The sequence below is a fragment of the Syngnathus scovelli genome, chromosome 5, assembly GCF_024217435.2.
Source record: "Syngnathus scovelli strain Florida chromosome 5, RoL_Ssco_1.2, whole genome shotgun sequence".
NCBI classification, from domain to species: Eukaryota; Metazoa; Chordata; class Actinopteri; order Syngnathiformes; family Syngnathidae; genus Syngnathus; species Syngnathus scovelli.
In genome coordinates this window covers 10,643,660-10,668,202 of record NC_090851.1, presented here as the reverse complement: position 1 = coordinate 10,668,202, position 24,543 = coordinate 10,643,660, and the positions used below count along the sequence as shown (strand labels likewise).

Here is a 24,543-nt window from a genome sequence, read left to right as displayed (position 1 = left end):
CACAACAATGTTCAGTATGCAAAGCAAAGTCAATAAAATGTAGTCATTTAAAAAAATTAACACATATTGTACTGTTCAAACAGCATATTTAATTCTTAAACTGTGTTGAATAAAACACATCCAGCAGTCTTTCTTCACACATTGACCAGAATGAAATCACATCAGTCTTCTTAACAAATATGAACTCTTCACTCCACTAGTCAGTACCTCACACAGTTCAAAGTGACGGGCATCTTCCAAGTTGAATTTAAGTGCACAGCAGTCACAAAGCTGAGGTCCAAGTGCATATATTGGCTATGCAAGGCAGTGTGTGCTACACATCTGGCTTGGTTGCACTTACACAGTCTCATTTCTTACCTGTAAGGAAAACAGACAATCAAAATTAAAACAGCAGTTTTTTAAGATAAAAAAATAAGCACAAAACTTTCACAATTAATGTGAATCACAACAGTTAAAAATTTAATATTAATTAATTCATATATGTATGTATTACTTAGTGTTCTGTTATTCAAATAAAAATTCAATAGACAAACAAAAATGACCTGGAAACTTCTATCAATAGCCTATAAAGTGAGCAGCTGCTTGTCCAAGTTATCTAGTCAGCATAATGTCTGGGATCAAACGCCAAAATTCAAAGCAGGGGGGAATAATGTGTGCGTGTGTTCTCTGTTGGGTCCCATCCTCACCTGGAAGCTTGAGCCACTTGGGCACATTGCCCAGGTTGGCTCTGCCAGGCTTAGCAGCCTGGGTGTGAGTTGACGGTTGGTTTTGATCGTTCTGCGTGGACGCGTTAGTGTCAGCAGTTGGCTCTGCAGGAGGCAGCGGTTCTTTTTCGGACGAAGGCTTGGGGGAATGTTTTGTCGACTGGAGCATACAGCTGGGATGTCGGAGGTCGGTTAGAGATGAGGGACAAGTAGGAAAAAGAAGGTGGACAAGAAAACTCTTTAGAATGTTGTACTTTTGTTTTTTTAAAGAAAAAAATCTATAGAGTGAGACTACAATGATAAGTTATAAACAATGTAAGTGTTATCTAACAGTGTAAAATCAGTGTTTCACACTGTCATTAATATCAAACTGGCACTGGAAAATTAGTGAGTACCCCCAGGGCCGCATTTACCTACTCATTGGCCCTAGCACTATGCGGAATTAAGATCTTGCAAGAAGTCATATATGGTGGATAAACTGTGTTTGGAACTTCAGACATCCACTTACAAGATAGTAGTTTCGCTAAATAAACTCCACACATCTATCGATCAACGCACCTGGCAATCGATTCATTTGCTTGCAAAGCCGAGACCGAGGATTCGAGGAATTCCCTCTTTAAGTAGAATTCTGTTGACACATGCAAACAGACAAGTGATAAAGAACAATGCCACAATGGGATCTACTTCAAATGAAGCTTAAAAAGGAAATAAAACATCAGAAACCTGTCTTCATGTCAGAGCCAAGGTAAACAAGGGCACCGGGAAACAGGTCAGCCTAGGGAGAACACATTGGGATGCAAGACATCAATCTACACGATGGTTGGCACTCAGGTATCCACCAGGTACACAACACATTTGACTATCACAACAAATCAAACAACTACTAGTACCTTAGTGCTAAATTTCTGCTGACTATACAGTATAGCTATATGTATGCATTTTCTATGCACTTTGAGCAAGAGGTGGCTCCCACCCCGGATGGCTGTTCACACTCGTATTCACATAAATGGACAATTTGATGTATTCCTTTTAAGCATCCACACTCAATTCAGTTCAGTTGTACTTCATAATGTCTCTATGCATCACATATTTCAGGCATCATTCTTTGTTGCTATAAATGAGTCAAAAGTGATTGTTGTTTTACCTTGATCACATTTTATGAATTTGATCCAGTACTTTCCTGCATTAGTATTAGAATGATTCAGACAATGTAACTGATTGAATCCAGTCCTTTAAAGAAACGGTTTTGCTCCCTAAACTATCAACAGTGTGATGAGGCTTACCTGGAAAAGTGTGACAGCAGGATCATCCAGAATTTTTTTGGGGGGAGTGATAACTGGAAAAGAAATGAAATCAACTTGAGCTATCCGAAGTTGCCAAATTGTACACTGGTCTACTCTTTACATGTTTAAACGTATTTTAATTTATATTTATTCCTATTATTATTTGCTGATTTGAAGGCCCAATATTTGTAAACCAAATGTGGAAAAGGAAAGATACTATTGGATTGACTGGATTAAGCAAACACTCTTGATTATGAACAATGTTTTCAAAACAAATGCCAACAGGAAATGGTGGGTGTGAAGGAAGCATCTGACTGCACGTCACTTACAGAGGTAGAAACTGAGCAGCGGATCCTCCAAATGGCTCCTTACAAAATCCATTAAAGCCCCAACTAGAAAAAAAAAAAAATGAGACCATGCTTTTGTTTTGTGTTTATGTTTTGCAAAGGCGCTGAATTATTTGGGAAATTCATCAAAGTGTTCCATGCGCAAAATGCAGCCTTTGCGATTTGAAAATTGCATTCTACTACATCGCTATGTTAGTTTGATTTTGATTAATTGTTCAGCTATATTTTAGACTGGAATTCCTCTCTAATTTGTTGTTGCTGTTGTGAACAATTATTAAGTCACAAGGAGCTTTAATATTACTGGCTGACGTGAAAAAATTGGGGGACACACAAACCTGTTTCAAGGGGCCTGAAGAAGCCCTGTAAAACATGTCGATCTGGAAACTGGATCCTCAGCACAACCTGGACAAAAAGTATGAGTGGTCATATACGTAGTCATGTGCCTCACTGCGGGAATCAGGTGTACACACTTTGGGGTATCTGTCCAACTTCTCCTTCATCTGTGTTTCTCGAAGCGCTTGAGTCATTAGCGGTGCCTCCTCCAACAATTTCCTGTAGAGTAAAGGGATAAAGAGCAATGAGTTATAATCTGATGTGTAGAATAAATACAAAGGTTGATTCTAACTTTGCTTAGTGGGAGAAGAGCACAGTGAAAGGTAATGCATCAAAGAGGTGCGGGACTAGTTCACAAGTCGACAGTAGCTGTGAGGACATTTGCTGTCAGTTCATCAATAATGTACCTTGAGATTAAAAAAAAAGATAAAAATAATGGTGTATGACTCATATTCTGTCTCACTATCACTTTGAGCGACTAACCTCTCACTCTTTAGCTGGGCAAAACGCTTGCGTACATCATCCACAGTCACTTCAAAGAACTCATCTGGCAGCTCCGCATCCTCTTCAGAGCGATGGGACACACGCTCCAGGTGGTAGATGAGAGGCTCTCTCTCCACTGGCTGCCATAACAGAGAGTGAAAGCCAAGATGAAGACACGAGAAATTCCCAACAAGTAGCATTTAAAGGCTGCAAGTGTTTACCACCAAGAACTTTGCTGCTCCATCCATAATCTCATCTGACTTTTCGGCAGTGGCTTGAGGCTGCAGAAGAAGAATTTCTCATTAGAAAATGTTAACTTGAGGCAAAATCGATTGCTCAGCGTGAAACGTTCGTGGGGAAGTGTGAAAAGACGATGGTTCCCCCGGTGCAACCTTGCGTTATCTAGAAGTGCTGACACAGCAGCCAACCAAGAAGTAAACAGGGAATAATTTCCCATTTGGAAGCTGAGCAGGGAGCAGTTTGAAAGCCTTGCCACATTTATTAGCACCGCTACCATTTTCCTCATGCAGTCGTTGACAGTAAAGTGCGCCACTCATCAGAAATCACTCTGCAGCCCCCTCCCTAGACTATTGGAGGTGATTTATGACATCACAGGTATGCCGCTCTCGAGTTACATTGTTTAATTCGAGGAGTTTCGCCATTTCGGCAAATGGCCTCTTGACAGCGCCTCAACACAACATTTTGATGGCGCTGCACGGAAAGTGAACAGGCCTTTATTATTCCTCCATGCTAGTTGCAAGTGCTTTGATTTTATATCTGTTTGACTCATATTATAAATAGCTGAAGGTGTACCCGCAAAATTTACAAGAAAAAAAGATAAAGCGACAACTTGCATCTCTAGAAAAAGCACACTCAACTCAAGGCACTACTGTATATGCAAAAAATATATAAAAATTAATAGCGTATTCATTTTCACGCATCACATACCTTGGCAGCAGAATGATGAGAAGGCTTTGCTTTCTTGGCTTTAGGCGATTCTACAGCAGACGCTGACAGTGATGAAGATGATAGCGATGAGGAGAGCGTGCGGCCAACTGCACTTCCTCCCGGACCACCAAGGCGCTGACCCCCTCCAGAAAAAGGAATGAATGGCACCATGGGATCAGAAGATGATGATGATGACTGAGAGTTCAGCCCTGATGGCCCTGCCTCCTCACTATCCGTCTCTGACATTCCTCTTACTACAGAAGGAACCTTTGGTTGATTTGTAGCCTGCAATGTTTGATGTAGAACAGGAGGTGTACTAGTGGAAGAAACAGGTGTGAGCACCGGGGTGGTTTTGAGTGACTGAGCAGGTTTAGGCTTTATAGTCGTCTCTTCTGATACTGAGTTTTGAGAATGAGAAGGAATGGAGTCAAACTGAGACGTTGAGCTTTGGGGGCATTTTTTGACAGCAGGGGGCACTGGCACAACAGTAACTTCAGTTGTCTCCATGCAATCTTCTGGCGCTTTGTCCTTTTTCTGTAAAAACCTGTCAAGAGTAAATTATAAACACAACACGATTAAATGACTTCCTTACCAACTAGGATTTGATGGTTATGAATCTGAAATCACAGGTAAACCTAACATGAAAGTTTACCTGACAATGGCACTTCCTCCAGTAAGGCCTAAAGACTTCAGAGTAGCCTTCTTGAGGGCCTCTTCGCCACACACCTACACACACACGCTGGGTGTCAAACCTACAGACAGAATTTTGCTGTCTTCCCAGATACATTTCATACCTCATCTCTCATGTAAACACACACAGGAGTGGACCCAGACTCGGTCAGCTCTGACACACTGCGGAAAGAAAAATATTTGAGGCAGGGTTCATTGAAGTGATTATCCACATTGTAATTGAGAAAACAGCGAGAAAAACTCTTATGTTAAATAGCACACTGCATCCGTGAAGTAAAGTGTGTTCATTGTCACGTGTTGAAAATAATGGAACCATAAATGTTTTATCAGTGTTTGGCTAAATTCTGAAAATCTTACCTTTTGTTTGTTTTCAGACAAGCAGGTGAATTGCTGTTCTGTTCATTGTTATGATTATAATTTTTTTTCTCTCTCATTGTTTTGGCTATACATTTTGTGCTGGCAGTTTTTCTTTTTTTCCTGTTTTACTTATGTATAATTTGCATGTTCATAATAAATCAAACCAAATCAAACCAAAACTGCCAGTCAAGAAGGACATTTTCAAAGAGGCAAATTTTCTTGTGAAAAGAATGAGAATGTGGAATTACCGTATTTGCCGGTGTATTGGTCGACCTTTTTCGATCCAAAATCGACCGAAAAAAATCGACCTCGACTTATACACCGAGTCATAAAATTTAACTTCGTATTCATCGCTTCAAATGTGATGGTAACCAAGGCCGTTTCTCATGCATCTCATTGTGCGTTGCACTTAGAAAATTTGAACCGGGCGGCGTGCGCGAGTGCGCGGCCCGCTGGAAGTCCAATGAGGCGCCGCGATCTCCTCCGCGGTGCTTATAAACAGCCGATCCGCTCGGCGGGGGCTATTTTCGGCCACTTGGCGCGTGCGCACGGCCTCCCGGATGTGCCGGGCGGGTGCGTGAGCTCGCCGGCCGCTGGAAGTCCAATGAGGCGCCGCGATCTCCTCCGCGGTGCTTATAAAGTGCCGATCCGCTTGGCTTGGAGCTATTTCCGGCCTCCCGTTGGTGCCGGGCGGCGTGCGCGAGCTCGCCGGCCGCGATCTCCTCCGCGGTGCTTATAAAGTGCCGATCCGCTCGGCTTGGAGCTATTTCCGGCCTCCCGTTGGTGCCGGGCGGCGTGCGCGAGCTCGCCGGCCGCGATCTCCTCCGCGGTGCTTATAAAGTGCCGATTCGCTCGGCTTGGAGCTATTTCCGGCCTCCTGTTGGTGCCGGGCGGCGTGCGCGAGCTCGCCGGCCGCGATCTCCTCCGCGGTGCTTATAAAGTGCCGATCCGCTCGGCTTGGAGCTATTTCCGGCCTCCCGTTGGTGCCGGGCGGCGTGCGCGAGCTCGCCGGCCGCGATCTCCTCCACGGTGCTTATAAACAGCCGCATGCGCACGGCCTCCCGGAATTTGAACACATTTCGTCAATAAATTTCGCATATTGAATTTTGAAGTTTAATATAATGCAACAATTGAGCTCGACTTATACAAAGGATATATCATAAAATCGTAAATTTCCGTCGAATTTTAGGGGGTCGACTTATACACCGAGTCGACCTGTACACCGGCAAATACGGTATGTAATTTACTCGAGATGAGTGTTAGATGAATGCTGGAACTGTTGGACAAAAGCTGTGTGAGGGAGAGGGGGCTTGTTTTGTGTGACCTCAATGTACGACTAAAGACACTTAGGTCAAACTGTTTTAAGTAGAGTTGAGGACCAGCAGCAAAAAAACAAACAAACAAAAAACACACTTGATATTTCAAAACCAGAGAGCACTATTAAGTAGCCTGACACCCACCTGATCTGAGGAAAATGTGTCAGGAGTTCCCAAAGAGTCTTATCACAAGAAAAGGCACCCTGGAGACGAGAGCCATCCTCCATCTGCAGCGCAATCCGCACCTGGAAGATATAGAAGGTATGAATAAGTACACGTATTGACCCAGTTTTCTTGTGAAATAGCACATTATTAATGGGGTTGGATGGAAAAAGTGAGAATGTTAGTTCAACAAGCTAGCTGTGCCAAATGATTTCAAAAACACACAAAAATCAACACTTGATGTTCAATTAAAAAAAGCAAAGATTAATTCAACAATATACTCAAATCAGATATTTACAGTAGAGCAACTGAGACATCAAATGTGTATACCTATTTCCAGATAATATCTGCATTAGTAGACGTTTTTCACTTAGAACTATGAAGACGGCTTCCACGTCATACAAGTTCCTGACCAGCATTAAAAGACAACCCATTTAAAAAGGTTTTTTTTTTAAAGATGGGATGGGCTCACCGAAGAGAAACAAGCGGACTCGTGCCCACACCATTTTGTAACTTACCTGACTATCAGCTACGATTTGTTTCCTTGTACTTGGCACCACTTCTAGCTTGGCATTGTTGGGCAGGTTGGCAAATCTCCACTGCAGTGTCAGGTCAAGAACAGTCCTTTGGAACCTGCCAAAGAAAGAGCCCAGTGGTGTTCATAGAATTGTATTTTAAAAGCATATCCACCAATTGTCTTAAATAGAATTCATGGGCAAATAAAAATTTCCCTTATGATGTGACCTAACTGTAAATGGGTTTTATCAACATTTGATTTGTTGGCATCAACGCGAAGACCATCTACTGTATATATATATATACAGAAAATATCCCGAGTGACAACTGAATGAAGGAAAACATGATAACTCGTATCCATCCATCCATTTGCTGTTGAATTCTAAATCTCAATAAGTAACTCACACTACTACTTACTTCAAGCCGTGATTGTCAGGATCGAATCCATGCTTCTTGCAGACCTCCTCCAGCACCTACAAGAGAGACAACTGAAACGTAAGACACACAACCTTACGTGATGCGACAGCAAAACAAAACCCAGATACACAAATTTGATCAGTCATTGCAGCGACGGCTACAGTTAGCCAAACAAGCTAACCGAAACAAAATTGTTTATACCAATACTGAAACAAACCACCCCAAACAGGAAAGGCAAAAACTTGTTTAAATGAGCATTACCTGTAATAACGGTGTATTTGGAGACACTTTAACTGTCTGTCTTCTTCCATTTGGAGCTAGGACCGTCACGGATAGACCACTCGCTGCCATTGCGTTTCGTGACGTCACATGGTTATTTTGAACAAGCTTTATTGGTCAACAAAACACACACACGCAGTAAGGTACTCGGTTTCAAAAATAAATTATTGGTGCGGTTGAGATGGTGATTAAAAACATTAAATCATGCTGCGTCACATTGGCGTGAGGATTCTATATCATGAAACTTTTTAGGCATTTTTTGTTATGCTTTCATATTCAATCACTTATGTAGTTGAGTTCCCCTGCCAGTGTTTTATTCTGTCTATACCTGCCTTTATATACAGCATGCACTGTTAACTTACTTTGCTTCATTTGTACGGGCATCAAAATCAAAATGTGAGAATATTTTCCATAGAAAGTATTACTTTCATCCGTTTCAACATGCATTTATCACCAATGCATTTATAATGGGTGTCAAATGTGCATTTTCACTATTTGCAGGTTGACCTGATGAAAAAGTTGCAGGCTTCACATTATTATACTGTAACTGTGCACCTTTACCAGAGAAGATTAATGACTGCTTCCTCTGCTCACCAGTGCTGGCAAAATCCGTCATCCATTCTGGCCGAGCTGCTGGAGTCCAAAGGCTGTACTGCGTTGCAGGTCTGAGACTGCACTGACTGATTGAAATCAAGGTCTTGTGTTTTTTATAATAATAATAAAAAAATGACATTTGAACATGAGATGTGGACAAAGTGGATTTGTTTTATATCCACTACAAGTCAAAAAAATGTGTGTGTAATAGACTTATAATGTCCACAAGTGTGAATGTTTGTCTTGTTTGTGCCATGCGATTGATTAGAAGTCCAAGTCCATGACAACATGTATAAAATATAACTTAGTTTTAATAAGTACAATTACAGTGTTATACCTAAAAATACACAAATCTTAGACAACTTATATACTTTTCACACAAGATCTGAAAAAAAAACATTAAAACAGTTCACAGTTCATATGAAAGTGCATCTACAACTTTTCAAAACATAATGAATCAGTTTATCACTTATGCAGTCTATTATTTTGACTCCCTAACATCTGAGTTCAGTTATTTTCTCAAAGCTGAAACCTATTTTTCATTTTTCTTATTGCCAGAGAATTTTTCCTGATCAAATACACCTATGTTCAGTTCAACAAATGCTTTAGACGCTTGAATTTTGGTCATATGGCACTACCCTTTGTCAGTGATTTTTCCAGTTAAAAGGCCTTCAGGTTTGAAGGAAGCTTAACAGCTGGAGTGCAGTCGTTGGTGTCTCAACAGTTGGAATCCTGGGGGGAAAAAAAGGAGTTGACAGGGGTTAAATTCTTTTACGACATAGATGTAATCGTTCAGTAACGTATGTTGGGATGGAGTTTACACTGCATTGGTCTATTGACACAAATAGATAGTTTGATGGATTTTTAAAAAGAAAACTGATATAGATACTAAATTGGAACCACGCACTTAAACCCACAGCGCAAACCCAGATTTACTCACCTGGCTTGTGAGTCTCCGGGCGGAGGTTCGTCTCTGCTCATGGATGGACTGCAGGCGAGTGATGAGAAACTTCTTGTCTTCCCCTTCCTGAGCAGGGAGAGCAATACACAGTGGGATGTTAAGAAAAATAGTCAAAGAAAATTTAGGTGGGTATTATATGCAACTTTGCATACATTCTCGATCTGCTCTTGGAGTAAGCTGATAATCTTCCTTTGACCATCAACCACTTGGCTGTGGAAATAGATGACGATTCTGACGGGAATAACAGAAATTGTGTCATTGTCCAATGAGGAAATAACCCTAACCAACCAAGCATGTGCGAATACAGGCATGTTGTGTTTGAACTGTCACACAAGCATTTGTATCCATTTATATTAGATTTTCACTGTTGAGTACTAACAGGAAGATGCCTGCTCCCACAAACAGGAAGAGTGGGTTCTCCACCAGAAATGAGTGAGCCCTGGCCAACATGGATAAATTGGGATTTTCTTTTTCGAGGTCCTGCACCCAACGCTTTCCAGCCTGAAACATTGCTTTGAGTTCACGAAAGGGCCCACATGACGAGGAGGGCGTGATACTGCAGGGACAGACAATGCATATGATGTGAAATGAGACAAGTACGAGTTGGACAATGGTGATCTCTGTATTGGCCACAGTGAGAAACAAAGACCTTATGTAAGTTATATACAATGTGAGTTTACCTCCACATGGTGTAGGTGACGCACACAGAGGCTCCGAGGAAGGAGGGGAAGCAGAGGAGAGTGATGAAGATGGTGGTCATCTGGCTGACTCTATATGGTCTACTAGGGGCCTGGCAGTTCATCATTACACTGCTCTAGAGGGTGAAGGAGGTTGTTGCGTATAGTATAAAGATTTAGTTTCCATCTAAATATTACATGTAAGACAACAGAAATGATCAAACCGCCTTCACATTGTTCATATTCTATCCCTACTACAACTAAACGTACAGTTGTTTGGACAAATATAAGGACAACAAAATAGCTCAATATTTATATTTACATACATATATACTCACATCCATACTATTGTCAAATTGTGTAATTGAAGAATATGCATCTATTTGCACAGTTTCTATAAATGACAATGTACCTTTTTAATGTAAAAAAGCAGCAGGAGTTTCAATATCTGTACCGCGGGCAGCAGAGGCGTGAAGAGAACGCCAAGCCTGAACAACACAATTTCCCATTTAGTGATCAATCAGTAAGTTAACAGTGAGGTTTATACTGTTGACATCAGAAGCAGAGCTCATACTGTACCAGGCTAGCGTTTGCCCATAGATGAGGTCAAGGACATTCTTGGCAATATCAAACACTGGTTTCCTCTTCTTCTTCAGCACCTTCTCTGAAAACAACCTGCAGACCAGAAGAAAAGTGAAAAAGTGACATGTATCACAAAGGCAACATTTGGTATTTTCTCTAATCCCCACAGGAGATCTATACAGGCTCAAAAACGTACATACACCCGTTAAACTATTTTTTTCTCCACACCACAGCGCCACCATGTGTTGGATGTTGTCAGTAATGCTGGATGTTGCCCCTAAATAATTCACTCACTACCTAATTATACCCAATCAGCACACAATAATCAAAACACAATCTCTTTTAGCACTACAATTGTGAATGACCCACCTCCAAAGAAACTCTCCAAACAAGGTGTCTAGTAGAGTAAAGATGAAATCTATTAAGAGGAAGCGATAAAGTTCTTGGCCAACAAAACTCTCCCAGCACTGCGGATGAAAGAAATCATTACACATCGAAGAAAACCAACGCAATTGACAGACTCTAAAATGATTTCTTAGAATGATAAGCTCTTACCTTCAGGCCGAGACTATTTGGTTCAGCAGCCACCCGACCCAGCCAATGGTAGCAGAGGACTCCAAGCACGCTCACTTTTAGCATCAAGTTTCTAGAAAAAGACATACCGGTGCCTTTTTAACAGTCTGATACTCTTTTTTTTTTTGCACACATGCAATTGCTCTGGTGGTCCGACCTGCTAATGGCAACGTATGTGCGGATGGTAGGTGACTCGTATTCCTCCATCCATGCGGCCAGATTAAACATAATAGGCAGCAGCAAGTTGATACAGGAAACCACCACAGGGAGGGCGAGGAGGCTGGCTTCCTTCAGCAAGGGGTTCATGGTCACACTGCGAGAACTTTGCTGGAGATTCTAGAGAGACACAGGGAGTACAAGACGGGATGATATTAGGTAAACAACAACCAAACAACATTCCAACAAGAGGGCACTCTACCAACATTTACTACAGTGCCATACCTGGTGCATGTGGTCAGAGAAGAAATAGATGGCGAGCACACAAGCGGTGGTGCTCGCTACACAAATAGCCCACGCCAGACAGTGGACTGCCAGTCTCCACAGATTCTGGCAAAGAGTCCTTTTGGTGTGTTTGCAATTCACCTCTGCTAGCAGCTCCTGCAAATTGGGGATCGAGTGAGATGACGCGAGAAAAGGTTTTGCATCACATTCTTTTATGCTAATTATGGTATTATTTGTACAAAGTACCGAAAGCTCATTTCTGTTTGATACAATATTTCTATTATCATTTGTGAAGGATACCAAACTGACAGATCTCTAACATGTTATTGTAGTTTTATGTATAGAAAGCCACTCAGAAGAAAAAAATGTTCTTGTTGAATTGATTTGCTAGATAATGGGTGAGCTCAGCTCAACTCTACTGCACGGTGGATACATCGTCAAAGTAAGGCAAAATGCAAACAAACGAATATTTTTCCTTGTACCTTGAGCTGGGTGCAGATGTTCCCAGACATGAGTTTAACGGAAGATTTTTTGATGACCTTGAAGTCCCAGGAGCAGAAGGCCTTGATTGCCAGTATGCTATGAGATTTGTCAATTCGGAAGCTTCGACCAAATGACTTTGACATGCTGGTGGGAGATGAAATGAAATAGGTAAAGAGAGAGTTAAGTGTTCTCATAGTGCTCATTTCTCTAGAATAAACACGTACCTGTACACAAGGATGATACATGTGACAAAATAGGCCATGCCTATAGTAAAGAAATAGGCAAGAGGCATCTTGTAAGGCAGATGCTTCAACGTGCAGTCATTACTGGTGCCATTGGACACGGACATATACTGCGCAGCACTTTGATTGGTGCAGCTCGTACGCAGCGTGCAGTTACTGTAGTACCCATAGTACATCACTGAGTCCGAGAAATATCCCTGAAACATGAAATGCAATTCATTTGGTTAATATTATTTATTTACAGATGCAAGGTGACAAGAATGGCACAAAACATTTATAGAAATAATGATGGTCTCAATTTACTCAGTGTGAAATGTGGGCCTGTTTAATTTAACACAAATTTATTATTAGGTTGCATGAACTGCAACGGGCGAATGAATACTACACAGGTTAATTGTATAACCCATTCTATATTCATCCAGCAAATATGCATTGTTTTGCCTGTTACTGTATGTCACTAGAATAGGTACATATTTGTATTAAATATTTTTTCAGACCAATTTCGTGAAACTGGATCATTTCCAAAAGCACCCCTGATGATCTCTTGCGATACACTAATGTGAAGTGGCACACCTCCGTTCAAATGATATCCTAAGCACATCTTACCGCTCCAGTAAACAGTTCCAGTCCAGTGAAAGCTCGTGTGTTGTCAAACAGAGCAGGTGGGTGCACTGCCTGAGGAAGCACTATGAACACACCCATCATCAGAAAGAGGAAGAGATTGAAGAAGAGCAGGGTCTTGAGAAACAGGAAGTACGACAGGACTCCGCTGCCGAAACGGCCGCTCACTCGCTTGAGTGCCACTTGCCACAGCTGCAGAGAGTGCACGAAAGACAGCCAACTGTACCAACTCGGTCTTGCAGCCTGAGAGTAGGAAGTGAGCACAAACAACGTTCCGTTAACACCATTCACCCCATCGCATCTTCGAAAAATATCCAGATACGTCATCTCTGTTAACCACTGTCAGAAAATATTTTAATAATTGTGCTCTTGTGTTCTAAGCATGACAAAAAGATTTTTTTTCTGATGGCTTCTTATAGATTGATAACTTTTCACTTCACCTTGTCTGTCATGTGATGATAATGCAGCCATTGCCAAATTAATACATTTACAACAGTAATTTAAAAACAGTAACAGAGTCTTTGTGAATATAAATAAGTAAGAGCAGTAAATCACAAAAAAAGGGTGGGAGAGGCGCTGTAGATAGAGGAGGTGAAAGTAACTCACAATAATGATGTAATATTTGAGTCGACTGCAGCAGGGGATCTGCTTGCTTGACAGAGGGCGTCTCTCCTTTTGCAAAGCTAATTTTCTGCACATGAGCACAGAGGCAAACACAATATTCAGCAGACAATAGAAGCCATCCATACAAAATAATACAATCAAACACTACTGTACTTGAGTTCCGTTTTTTCTGAAATACTAAGAGGCATAGCCCGGAGCATCCTGACTCTGTCGCTCACCGACAGGTTCTGCAGGTTATTCACCAGACGATCCCTTTTATTTGCTAGAGCACAAAAAGTTGGTGCAAATTGAAAAAAAGTTAAACATACTTAACAGCCTGCAATAGCCACAAAATAGGTACAGAATGCTCACAACTGACTCACACCCAACACAAACCCATTTTGAAATATATCTTTGCAATGAAAATTCAACCCTAACCCTAAATAAATGAGCAGGGCAACTGTTAAAAAAAACCTTTCATTAGACTTTCTTGCTACTGTGAACTATTACAATGATGATCACAGTGTTGAATTTCCAACTGTGATCATTAATACATCAATACTTTATTTTAACTGATCATTAATACATCAATACTTTGTTTTAACTGATAGGCCTGTTAACGGTGTTTCACTCTTCTCACCCTCTGCATCTGCACCGTCTGTCTCGATGCCATAACCTCGAATGCTCGGTCTAGCCGAGCGGGAGAAGTCTTGGATGGAGGGTCTGCTCTGCTTGCGTCTGCGAAGCTGCATGGTCCTGTTGTAGTATTGAGAGATAATGGCTCCCCTGTTGCGACCTAAAAAAGCACATGGACCCAGTTCCGAAAACAGTCATCACCATTTAGAATCTTGTCTTATGCATGCTCCATAAAAAGGTAAATGATATAGATGAACTCTGTAAAATAGGATTTGGGTATGAGAGTGGCATATCACAAGAATAAAGACTATTTCTATTTTGGCAATGCTAAAGACAACAAATACTTTGCAAGACTGCAAAGCAAGGTGACAAGACTAAAATAGTCCCAGTGATGTGGTGCTGTACAAATGCTGACAGGAAAATAGTTTTTCTGCTTCCCCATGAAACTCCGCTCAGCTGAAAAGGTCAGTGGCGGGTCTGCTGCAACACACCAGCTCACATTTGGTAAGAGAGCATCAATCAAGTGCACACATATAACCAAATTTACTACCGATGTCGTCACACCCGGCAGTGCAATTTTACACATACCTTTCAGAAGCTGCATTTAATGAAGCAAAATTAGTGAATGTTTGATCTATCTTATTGTGCTAATTAATCTATTTACAGCTACTCCTCCTAGTATTTTGCAGGTTTGGGTGCAACATGCAAAATCGCACTACTGTGCCCGCCCAATTCGTCGAGCAGCTTCCATATCTATTTACGAGCGCAATTAAAGTTGCAATGGTATTTGCACGTGCAAACCTTGAGTAAGTTCCATGATGTTTCAACTCTATTATCTGAAAGGAATCCTCTGCATGCAATGCGTGACAAGACAACTAAAAACTGCTAATGAGCTCCGTTTCTCCACAGGTATGGTAAGACCAACCGATGGTGCGACTGGGCATGGAGGACAGGATCTTTAAGGTGGCTGAAGACCAACGTTCACTAGTGGCAGGGTCTAGTTGTTCATCATCCTGCATTTCCACCAGTCTTCCCTGATTCCTCCGCTCACTGCGCTCTGGTCCAGCGCTTGACAGATGAGCCACATTGTCTAAGGGAATAAAAAAAAAAATACAACGTAAAAGTCACTATTTTTGTATGGTAGAACACAGACATTCGGCATGGTCATACTGTAAACAAAACTTCCTGCACTCACACCTTTTGGAGGACATAAAAAGTGTTGTGGGCACATGAACTTGCCACTCAAAATTGATTGCGTTCATTTTTATAGCACGTTAATTTGCAATGGAATCAATGAATATAATGAACATGTTAAACTGACAGCCACGTCCCAAAAACATGCATGGTAGGCCGATTGAACACTCCAAATTGCCCATAGGTGTGAGTGCGAGTTGCCCATAGGTGTGAGTGCGAGTGTGAAAGGTTGTTCGTCTCTGTGTGCCTTGTGATTGGGTGGCAACCAGTTCAGGGTGACCCCCGCTCATTACTGCCCGATGACTGCTGGGATAGGCTCCAGCACGCTCGCGACCCCCATGGGGCAATTGGTACAGATATATATATAAATATTTACATATACATACACCTAAATCTCGATTTTACGCAGACTTTGAAATCTAGAATTTAGGAATCGCATTAACCTTCAAAAGCGTTTTGCCCGCATACAGACAATTGGTAAAGGCATCCAGGCCGGTTCGGAGGCAAGTTCGAGTGTGGCCTGAGGGTGCCTCCGATGCACTTCGTGACTGCTTCGACACCACTGACTGGGACTTGTTTAAGCAGGCAGCCACCTACAACGATTGGACGGACATAGAGGAGTATACTGACTCTGTTACCTCTTACATCACGAAGTGCATCGATGATGTGACTTGCTCGAAATCCGTCGTCACTCGCGCGAACTGGAAGCCGTGGCTGACGGGGGCTGTCCTCAGACTGTTGAGGGCCAGAGACAAGGCTTTCAGAGCGGGGGATGAGGCTGGCTTGAGGACAGCGAGGGCCGACCTGTCCCGAGGCATCAAAGAAGCGAAGAAGGCGTTCTCGCGCAAGGTCTCCACCCACTTCAAGGACAGCAAGGACGCACGTAGCCTTTGGCGGGGCATTCAGACCATCACGGACTACAAGCCCGCGCCGAGGAGCTGTGAGGGCGACGTCCGTCTGCTGAACGATCTGAACCGCTTCTTTGCTCGCTTCGACGCCCAGAACAGCACTTGCCCGCTGAAGACCACTCCCCCCCCACACGAGCAGCCCCTGCGCCTCTCTGCCGACGGTGTGAGGAGGGCGCTTGCCGCTATTGACACCCGTAAGGCGGCGGGCCCTGACAACATCCCGGGTCGAGCGCTGAAGGACTGCGCTGGGGAGCTGTCGGGTGTCTTCACGGACATCTTTAACGTTTCCCTGCAGCAGGCCATCGTCCCCTCGTGTTTCAAGGCTGCCACCATCGTTCCTGTGCCGAAGAAACCTGCACCGTCCTGCTTCAATGACTACCGCCCTGTGGCACTGACGCCCATCATCATGAAGTGCTTTGAGCGGCTGGTCATGGAGCACATCAAGTCCGTTCTCCCCCCCACCATTGACCCTTTCCAGTTTGCGTACCGTGCCAAGCGGTCCTCTGAGGATGCCATCTGCTCTGCCCTCCACTCGGCCCTCACCCATCTGGAGAGAAAGGACTCATATGTGAGGTTGCTGTTTGTGGACTTCAGCTCTGCCTTCAACACCATTGTGCCGCAGCGACTCATCTGCAAACTCGACGAGCTGGGCCTCAGTACCTCCCTCTGCAACTGGATACTGGACTTCCTCTGTCAGAGGCCTCAGGTGGTGCGTGTTGGCGACAAAATCTCCGCCAGCATCACGCTGAGCACGGGGGCCCCCCAGGGCTGCGTGCTTAGTCCATTACTCTTCACCCTGCTGACGCATGACTGCACTGCGACCTACAGCGACAACCGCATAGTGAAGTTTGCTGACGACACGACTCTGGTGGGTCTCATCACGAAGGGCGACGAGACTCGGTACAGGTCGGAAGTTGACCTTCTGACCACGTGGTGCAGGGACAACAACCTCCTGCTGAACGTTAATAAGACCAAGGAAATCATTGTTGACTTCCGGAAGGGTCACACAACACACCTGCCGCTGATCATCGACGGTGCTGTGGTGGAGAGGGTGAGCTGCACCAAGTTCCTGGGGGTGCACATCAGTGAGGACCTCTCCTGGTCCGCAAACACCTCGTCACTGGCAAAGAAAGCTCAGCGCCGCCTGTACTTCCTGCGGAAACTCAGGCGTGCATGTGCTCCTCAGGCAGTCCTGTCTACATTCTACCGTGGCACTATTGAGAGCGTCATCACCAGTTGCATCGCTGTCTGGGGTGGTAACTGCACTGAACAGAACTTGAAAGCCCTGCAGCGCATAGTGAATACGGCTGGTAAGATTATTGGTGCTTCGCTCCCCTCCCTGAAGGACATTTACACCTCCCATCTCGCCCGCAAGGCAACCTCGATTGCCAGAGATGTGAGTCACCCGGCTCACTCTTTGTTTGACCTTCTGCCCTCTGGGAAGAGGTACAGGAGCCTGCGCTCCCGCACCACCAGACTTGCCAACAGCTTCTTTCGACAGGCTGTTAGGGCCCTGAACTCGCTACCCCCTTCTGCGTAGCGTGTGGCACTGTTGCGCTATTTTCGGGAATGTCTGCTGTACGCGCACTTGCTCCTTTTTTTTCTGCTCCTCTTATTTATTTATTTATTGTTGTGTTATTTATTCATTATTTATTCAGCACGCTTTTGTTATACTTGTTACTTGTTTGTCTGTTGTGAGCCATGTCTTGTCACCGTGGGATAGGGGGGAACGAAAGTTCGGTTTCTTTGTGTGTCTTTGGCATGTGGAGAAATTGACAATAAAGCTGACTTTGACTTTGAAAAAAAAAAAAAAAAAAAAAAGCCCATTGTATAGAGAGTTTTTTTTTTTTTTTTTTTTAGAAAGGCATGTTTTTAGTCAGCTGAAGGGGTCCTTTGCCAAATGAAAGTTGTAAAGTTGTGGATGGAATGCAGTTGCGTTGCTTATGTACCTCGGCTTTCATCATCCAGTTCTTTCTGTAGTTGCTGCAGTTCGAAGGCATCATCCAGGTCTCCATTGTGAATCTGCTCTGCTATAAGCTGGTGGAATGAGTCATGAACACCTTCCTCATCTGCTGGGCTTCTGAGCGTGATAAACAAATGAGAGCACAGTCACAAAGACAGGAAACAAAACTATAAACACAAGAATACAAGTGGTACATAGATACAAGCGATACAAGTCCCACTTCAGTACAAACTCACTGAAAAAATGCGAGAGCCTAGAAAACATGACGGCAAGGTATCTGGGTCATAAGTACTCTAAGTGGAACAAACTCTAAACAGAAGCTCTGTGTTAGCTTGATGTACGGTACGTCATAGACCACAACACGGTTTGCATAAAACAAAAACTACAGAAGTGGTTCACATCTGTACTGTTAGGCAACAATCACAGTCACAATATGAAACCGCATTCAGAGTCAACAACAAAAAGTTTCCATTTCTACCTATTAAATCCATTACTCTCTAATGCATTTAATAGTTAGATTAAACCATTCAATCTTGAAACTATGGATTATTTAAATAGATTTGTGATAACCGTAGTCCTCAGGAGCACATTTTCAATCACAATTTATTTCTTTTCAGCATTTTGCTTTATCAACCTTTGTTTCATTACAGAATGGGGTTGGGTGAAACTGGCCGCTTACATTGTTGTGTGACAATAATTATAGCAGAGCTTTAAATTCATGGACAAAGGGACAATAACGTCTCCAACTGGGTCAACTCGTGAAAAAACTTAAGGCTCTTCATAGAACTTGAGAGTGTTCAAACAAGCAAATAAAAAATGGATTATGATCTACCCTTGCACAGACAAACAATGTCCTACAGCAAAAGCCTCCAATCACCTGAATTCCTTACTCTCCGCCCACTGAGCTTGAAACAAGCCAAAGAGAAAAGTACACAACTGCAGTGTCAGAACATAAAAATACACAACATTTCCACTCACTCTAGTCCGGATTCAATGAGGGGATGACCGAGGTCAAAGTTCACGTTCCGAGCCATTCTTATCTCCCGCTGACGGGTCGCGCGTGGACTCCTTGTTGCAAAGTTCACACCCTCACCAGCTCATAAATGTGCTTGACTTCCACCATGGCACTGACTCCGCGACCTGCTGAAAGGGGAGGAGACACAAAAGAGGAGGCGGGACCATGAATATACGACAAGTAAAGAAAGGAGGGAAAGCCAGCGCACTACTTTGGAATCTGGACACACGGGTCTTGACTTGCCCGGTGCACTCATTGAACTCTATGTGGAAATGATATCGAGACCTTTATTAAGCTTATTATGATCATTAAGAATTTCTCCAAGTGTGCTTCTTAGTAAGGGGGGAAAAAAGCAATATTACTGTCACATAGTTCTGTCATAAAATCCTATTAGGGCTCTTTACATGGGTGCGGGTCTTCCAAATTAAACAGCACTCTTGTCAGGACTTGTCATGAGAAGTAAGTCATTGTGTCTCAGTCAAGAGCTCCTTTGTAGCAATGCATGTGATGAGGACTGAGTCAAACGTCACCGTGTCCCTTGGAACATGAATATTCATGAACAAAAGCAGAATAATGCATTGTCAAAATTGTGTGCAACCAACTTCATAATGTCAAGGGATTACTTGAAATTTAAATGCAATTCAATCCATGTCAACTTTCTAAACCAAATATCCCAAAACTAAATGATTCCCAAAACCTAAAACTAATTGATATTTGTATGGAATAAAAATAAAACATTTGTGTTGTTATAGTGTTCCCTCGCTATATCACGGGTCATCTTTTACGGCAAAGGCTTTATTTATTATTTTTTATTTATTTATTTTGGTAAACGGCAAATGGAGTGCACTTGTATACGTTAATTTGAAAAACAATGACAACTGAATCATAATTGTTAGTATTAGTCCAGAAAATAAAAATGAAAGTCTTGATTTTTCAATAAAGGGATAGAAATGAAAACATGTTACGATTTGATTAATAGACAAAATAATGATTAATCAATATTCAAATAATCATTAAATGCACCCCTATCTGTAACTGTTTATCCTCACTAGGGTCACAAGTGTACTGGAGCCTATTCTAGCTAACGAGAGGCACAGTAAACCCCAAATTGGTTGCCATTTCAAAAGTATAAATCTAATCAAAGTAATAATATTTGAATCATTATTAAAATAATTAATCAGTGAGGAGGGAGAAAGCACGCAAGCTCACACATCTCATTTTGTTATTTTTAGTCGTCACACATAGCATAAAATGAAATCCACCACAAAGTAAAACATTATTGTATGTATTAAAAACACAAACCTTTGTCTGCAAGTGAGTAGTGACAGGAATGTGGAATTTAACCAGTTGGCTAGGGCCTAACAGTCTAAGGTTAGCAGAGAAATCTTCAGTTTGTGTGACTTGTCAACACATCACAAATAAATTGGAAACAAACGCAGACCATTCACAGTCAGAAAACATATTTAAGTCCTTAAAGCTTTTTGTGACAACATATACGTACTAAAAGGAGCAAGACAGTTTTCCTTTAGAGCTGCATCGCGCGACTTGTCTTCATATTCATCCATCAATAACCCTATCTGCTCCTCTAAAATCATGAAGTAGCAGAACATAATCACAGTATTATCACCTCTTCTGAAAAATTCATTTTGTTTCCCTTCAGCAGTTGTTCTTCAAAACAATTTCACATCACACAGTGTGGATCCCGATGGGTGCTCGTCAAAGGCTACCTCATATCAAAGCGATGGCCATGTTTTTGTCATACAGAATCCCAGCCTCGGGGGTAAAATACAATACGTCATATAATGGAAGCGTTTGACTTCATCACCCAAAGTTAGTGACAAATATGTCATAGGGGAAGTTGGTGTGTTTGTGCTCATGACACTTCTTTTCCGGGTTTTACTGTATCAATAAATATACCTATAAGACCACTGCGTCTTTACAAACACACATCAAGCAACCTTGCATCCGGAATCCCAAATGTCTGGCCAGAGCCAAGACAAGTCAACCTCATCTATTATTCCATTCATCAACTGTTGTCTGAGTTAAGAGGTACTAAACAGTAAAAGTATCCTTGTATAAGACTGAGTATATTTTAGTGTCTGGAATGCGCACTAACCCATTAATTGTGGAAATAAACAACCAAGTTTTTTTTCCCTTTTTGCTGTCTATTTCCGAAAAATGTGTCTATGAGTAAGCTGTTTTGATTTTTGCACAATACTACCAACACCGTGAGCGTCTAGAACAGGCGTGTTACTCATTTTTGTCGCGGGCCACATTGTAGTCATAGTTTCCTTCAGAGGGCCAATATGACTGTAAACGCTTTGTCTTCTACGCAGTATGGACTACACAACAAACTGATGAATTTTGAGTTTTGAAATCAGAGACTAGTAAAAATTGTTCAAATATTTTAAAAAGATTACTAGCAATAGCTCTATTTTTTAATTAAGTTAAGACAGTTCGCAGTCGATGCACAATTTGTCTTCGGGGGCCACATTAAATGATGTGGCGGGCCATATCTGGTCCCCGGGCCTTATGTTTGACACCCATAGTCTAGAAGTTAGAAAAATCTAAGATCTACTAGATTGATACATCTACAGAAAAGCACATTAAACCAAAAGGTAAGGAGAGCTGCAGTGCTTATGCACACAGACTAGGATCAAATGGATTAAAATCACATGGGGATGGGTTAAATGCAGAGGACAAATTTCACCACACCCAGATGTGTGTGTGACGATGATCATTGGGACTTTGACTTTGGGACTTTGGGGACTTTCATCACTGATAACCTGGATGAATTCTGCTGCTTGGTGATGAAATCCTGCCTCTACCAGTGAAAATGTCCATCTTGAAGGGGGCTGGCTTTTCATTTTAAACTGGGCCTTTTGAGGACAAGTCGCCTCTTGCCTAGATGTAACGCAATACTCCAACCTCTTGGTAATGAACGCCCATTTGCCTCATGAGAGGTTGGAGTGAACAGTGTTTCATTTTATGGAGCTAAAACGACTGAAACCAAGTCCTGTAATTGTTCATCCTTTCTGTTTTAATAGGAGAAATCATGTCTGCATGAATACTGTTTTGTTAACTGGTGGGAAAAAGGCGCAGTGACTAAGTGTACATTTTGTTCTCATGGCCAATACAGCAGGGATAGAATACTGCGGGGGAGTCATTGCCACACTACTGCCCCCAAAATAGTCCAGATTAAAGTACAGACATAAATGACCAAAGTGTTCAGCTTGTCGTACAAGCTGATTAATTCACAACAGGAAAAAGGAGTGGTGTCACATCTGTCATTGTAAAGAAATGCTCAACTTACTAAATGGGATGGAAGATTCCCAGAGGGCCAAATAGAATCCAGAGTTAAAAGGAATGTGTCCAAAGTGCAACAACAAAACCCAGCAGAACAACTTCTCTATAATTGTGTGCTTACTGCTTAACTTGCCAAAGCAAATGCATGCATTTATTTGCAGTAAGAATGTAAATGAAGGATAACGTATTATTATGTAGATTGCAACAAATCCAATTTTACTACAAGTGGGTCTGCACCCATTCAACCCAGACCAGGGGGGGCAAAGTTATAATACTGGCTTCATCGGCACGGAAAAGACCCCACTGCGTTTGCAAACACAAAGCATGCATCGAGGAAAGTGGGAAGGCGCAAACACAGTGTACGTGGAAGCTCCAAAACAACAAACCATCCTGCCATTGCTCAACAAAAGACACAAGCGTTTCACCCGGCTCGGTTTTGTTTAAAACGTCTGCATTTTTCTTCTCTGGATGACATGAAGATAAAATAATATATTTATATTTTTTTTCAATTCATTGCTACTCTATCAGCTGTTAATGGAAAGCTGGTCGTTAGATGTCCCGGTGTTACTTCGTCAAATAATCAATCTTATTAAAATGTCAAAAGTTTCGATACGGCGACATATATTAATTCTATTGTTCTAACAATGCCTGACTGAGATAAAATGCACGAAGTGAAATAAATCTGCATTCACTCACCGGTTTTGAAACTTTACAGACAGCCGAGTCTCAGTTTCCCAGTTGTCAAAACAGCCAGCAGCCCGGTCCAACCACCGAACTCGCACGGGGGAAACCATCATGATTGAGTGGGTGTCTGGTTTTGGGGCATTGTACAAAATGCAAAAGCGCAATGCTGTATTAAGTTTGACGCGTCTTATATCCTGCTTAGAACGTTTTTTACTTAGGAAAACACTGGATTTATGTATTTAGCAATATCATGAAACTTTGATTGATGAGTGAGTAATCTATATATTACCCCCAGGCAATTCTCACAGTGGCTACGTCTGATTCGCTCCAGTCGCGCAACGGGTATTTGGAACCACTTTTTGAACAATATTAATTTTCTATACTTATATTTAAAAACACATTTAGTGGTATAATTATAATTTTAATAGAGTCTTAATGTATGTATTTTATAAATGTATGTAAATATATTTTTTCTGCTATGCAATGCAACAGTAGCCCCCAAGGACCATATGAGAAGCAGGTGGGCTGGTCTATAAATTTTGTAGGTCACCAGTGACGGGACATGAAGATTTTTTTTTCCTTTTATTTTCTTTTTTTCAAGTCTGTTATACAAGTGATCATTTGAAAATGTCAACAGTGACAGAGATTTACAGTTCTAAGTTTCCTAATAACTATGAGAAATCATGATCAGGATTGTGTCTCACGTAAATTAATATAACAAATTATTAATAATAGCATGCAATACTCACAACAATAACAAAGGAAATTTAAGCGGATTTGTCATGCCAAAAATGTGTATGAAACTGGTATCCCTTCACATTAATCAGTACACAAGAATTTGCTGTCACTTTCAAAATATATGTGACTCCTAAAATACAGTTTGCAAAATCGGCTCATGTTGAACATTATGTTCTGACTATCAATACATGCCAAAGGAGTCAATGTACCTGTATTGTTCTTCCTCCATATCTATGATGCAGACGTCATGCTGTGAGTAATGCAATTGGTCAACCTCCTGCAATTGTTTTGCGAAATTAACTGTAAGCAGAGACTGTCTGTGACGTGACAAAAGCAAATGCTTGCTGACAAGATGAAAATGACAGGGTGAACTTAATGTTTACATTTTTAGGGGCATCTTATTTTTTTATCTTTTACTTCACTGGATAAATTGTCATTGCATTTCTATTTTAATGAATGACAGAAATGATCTGTGTTGTATTTTATT

At 41.9% G+C, this 24,543-nt stretch overlaps 2 protein-coding genes across 4 annotated transcripts; both read right to left on the bottom strand.

Moving 5' to 3' along the window:
* Nucleotides 1–66: 66 nt before the first annotated feature.
* On the bottom strand, nucleotides 67–7,948 carry aspscr1 (ASPSCR1 tether for SLC2A4, UBX domain containing). Of its 2 annotated transcripts, none has more exons than XM_049719852.1 (17): nucleotides 7,818–7,948; nucleotides 7,557–7,612; nucleotides 7,142–7,256; nucleotides 6,606–6,706; nucleotides 4,893–4,950; nucleotides 4,751–4,824; nucleotides 4,099–4,642; nucleotides 3,372–3,431; nucleotides 3,151–3,290; nucleotides 2,805–2,886; nucleotides 2,670–2,736; nucleotides 2,317–2,379; nucleotides 1,988–2,040; nucleotides 1,428–1,479; nucleotides 1,263–1,332; nucleotides 687–877; nucleotides 67–357 (listed from the first exon to the last, which is right to left on the bottom strand). In XM_049719852.1, exons 1-17 carry the CDS (start codon nucleotides 7,905–7,907, stop codon nucleotides 347–349), a joined length of 1,827 nt encoding a protein of 608 aa, XP_049575809.1. In that variant the 5' UTR covers nucleotides 7,908–7,948; the 3' UTR covers nucleotides 67–346. The 2 variants fall into 2 exon arrangements, with proteins under 2 accessions (XP_049575809.1, XP_049575810.1); XM_049719853.1 differs by having other exon boundaries at nucleotides 3,375–3,431.
* Nucleotides 7,949–8,722: 774 nt separating this feature from the next.
* tmc6b (transmembrane channel-like 6b) lies at nucleotides 8,723–23,466 on the bottom strand. 2 transcript variants are annotated; one of them, XM_049719841.1, is made up of 21 exons: nucleotides 23,331–23,466; nucleotides 19,292–19,456; nucleotides 18,300–18,430; nucleotides 15,174–15,338; nucleotides 14,253–14,408; nucleotides 13,787–13,895; nucleotides 13,616–13,700; nucleotides 12,995–13,252; nucleotides 12,371–12,585; nucleotides 12,146–12,290; nucleotides 11,664–11,819; nucleotides 11,380–11,558; nucleotides 11,205–11,295; nucleotides 11,019–11,116; nucleotides 10,647–10,742; nucleotides 10,480–10,555; nucleotides 10,071–10,204; nucleotides 9,770–9,946; nucleotides 9,543–9,621; nucleotides 9,370–9,456; nucleotides 8,723–9,161 (listed from the first exon to the last, which is right to left on the bottom strand). In XM_049719841.1, the coding sequence occupies exons 2-21, from the start codon at nucleotides 19,345–19,347 to the stop codon at nucleotides 9,147–9,149; spliced, it is 2,508 nt and encodes an 835-aa protein (XP_049575798.1). In that variant the 5' UTR covers nucleotides 19,348–19,456; nucleotides 23,331–23,466; the 3' UTR covers nucleotides 8,723–9,146. The 2 variants fall into 2 exon arrangements, with proteins under 2 accessions (XP_049575798.1, XP_049575799.1); XM_049719842.2 differs by having other exon boundaries at nucleotides 19,292–19,453; nucleotides 23,331–23,450.
* Nucleotides 23,467–24,543: the final 1,077 nt, after the last annotated feature.

Coding starts and splice junctions, on each gene's coding strand:
- aspscr1 (XM_049719852.1), bottom strand. CDS start 7,907: ATGGCAGCGAGTGGTCTATCCGTGACGGTCCTAGCTCCAAATGGAAGA. Junction 4,951..6,605: donor ACACATTTTCCTCAGATCAG/GTGGGTGTCAGG, acceptor TTCTTTCCGCAG/TGTGTCAGAGCTGACCGAGT. Junction 3,291..3,371: donor GAGCAGCAAAGTTCTTGGTG/GTAAACACTTGC, acceptor CTGTTATGGCAG/CCAGTGGAGAGAGAGCCTCT.
- tmc6b (XM_049719841.1), bottom strand. CDS start 19,347: ATGGCTCGGAACGTGAACTTTGACCTCGGTCATCCCCTCATTGAATCC. Junction 18,431..19,291: donor CTCATTGAATCCGGACTAGA/GTGAGTGGAAAT, acceptor TATCACGCTCAG/AAGCCCAGCAGATGAGGAAG. Junction 13,253..13,615: donor TCAAATATTACATCATTATT/GTGAGTTACTTT, acceptor TCCTACTCTCAG/GCTGCAAGACCGAGTTGGTA.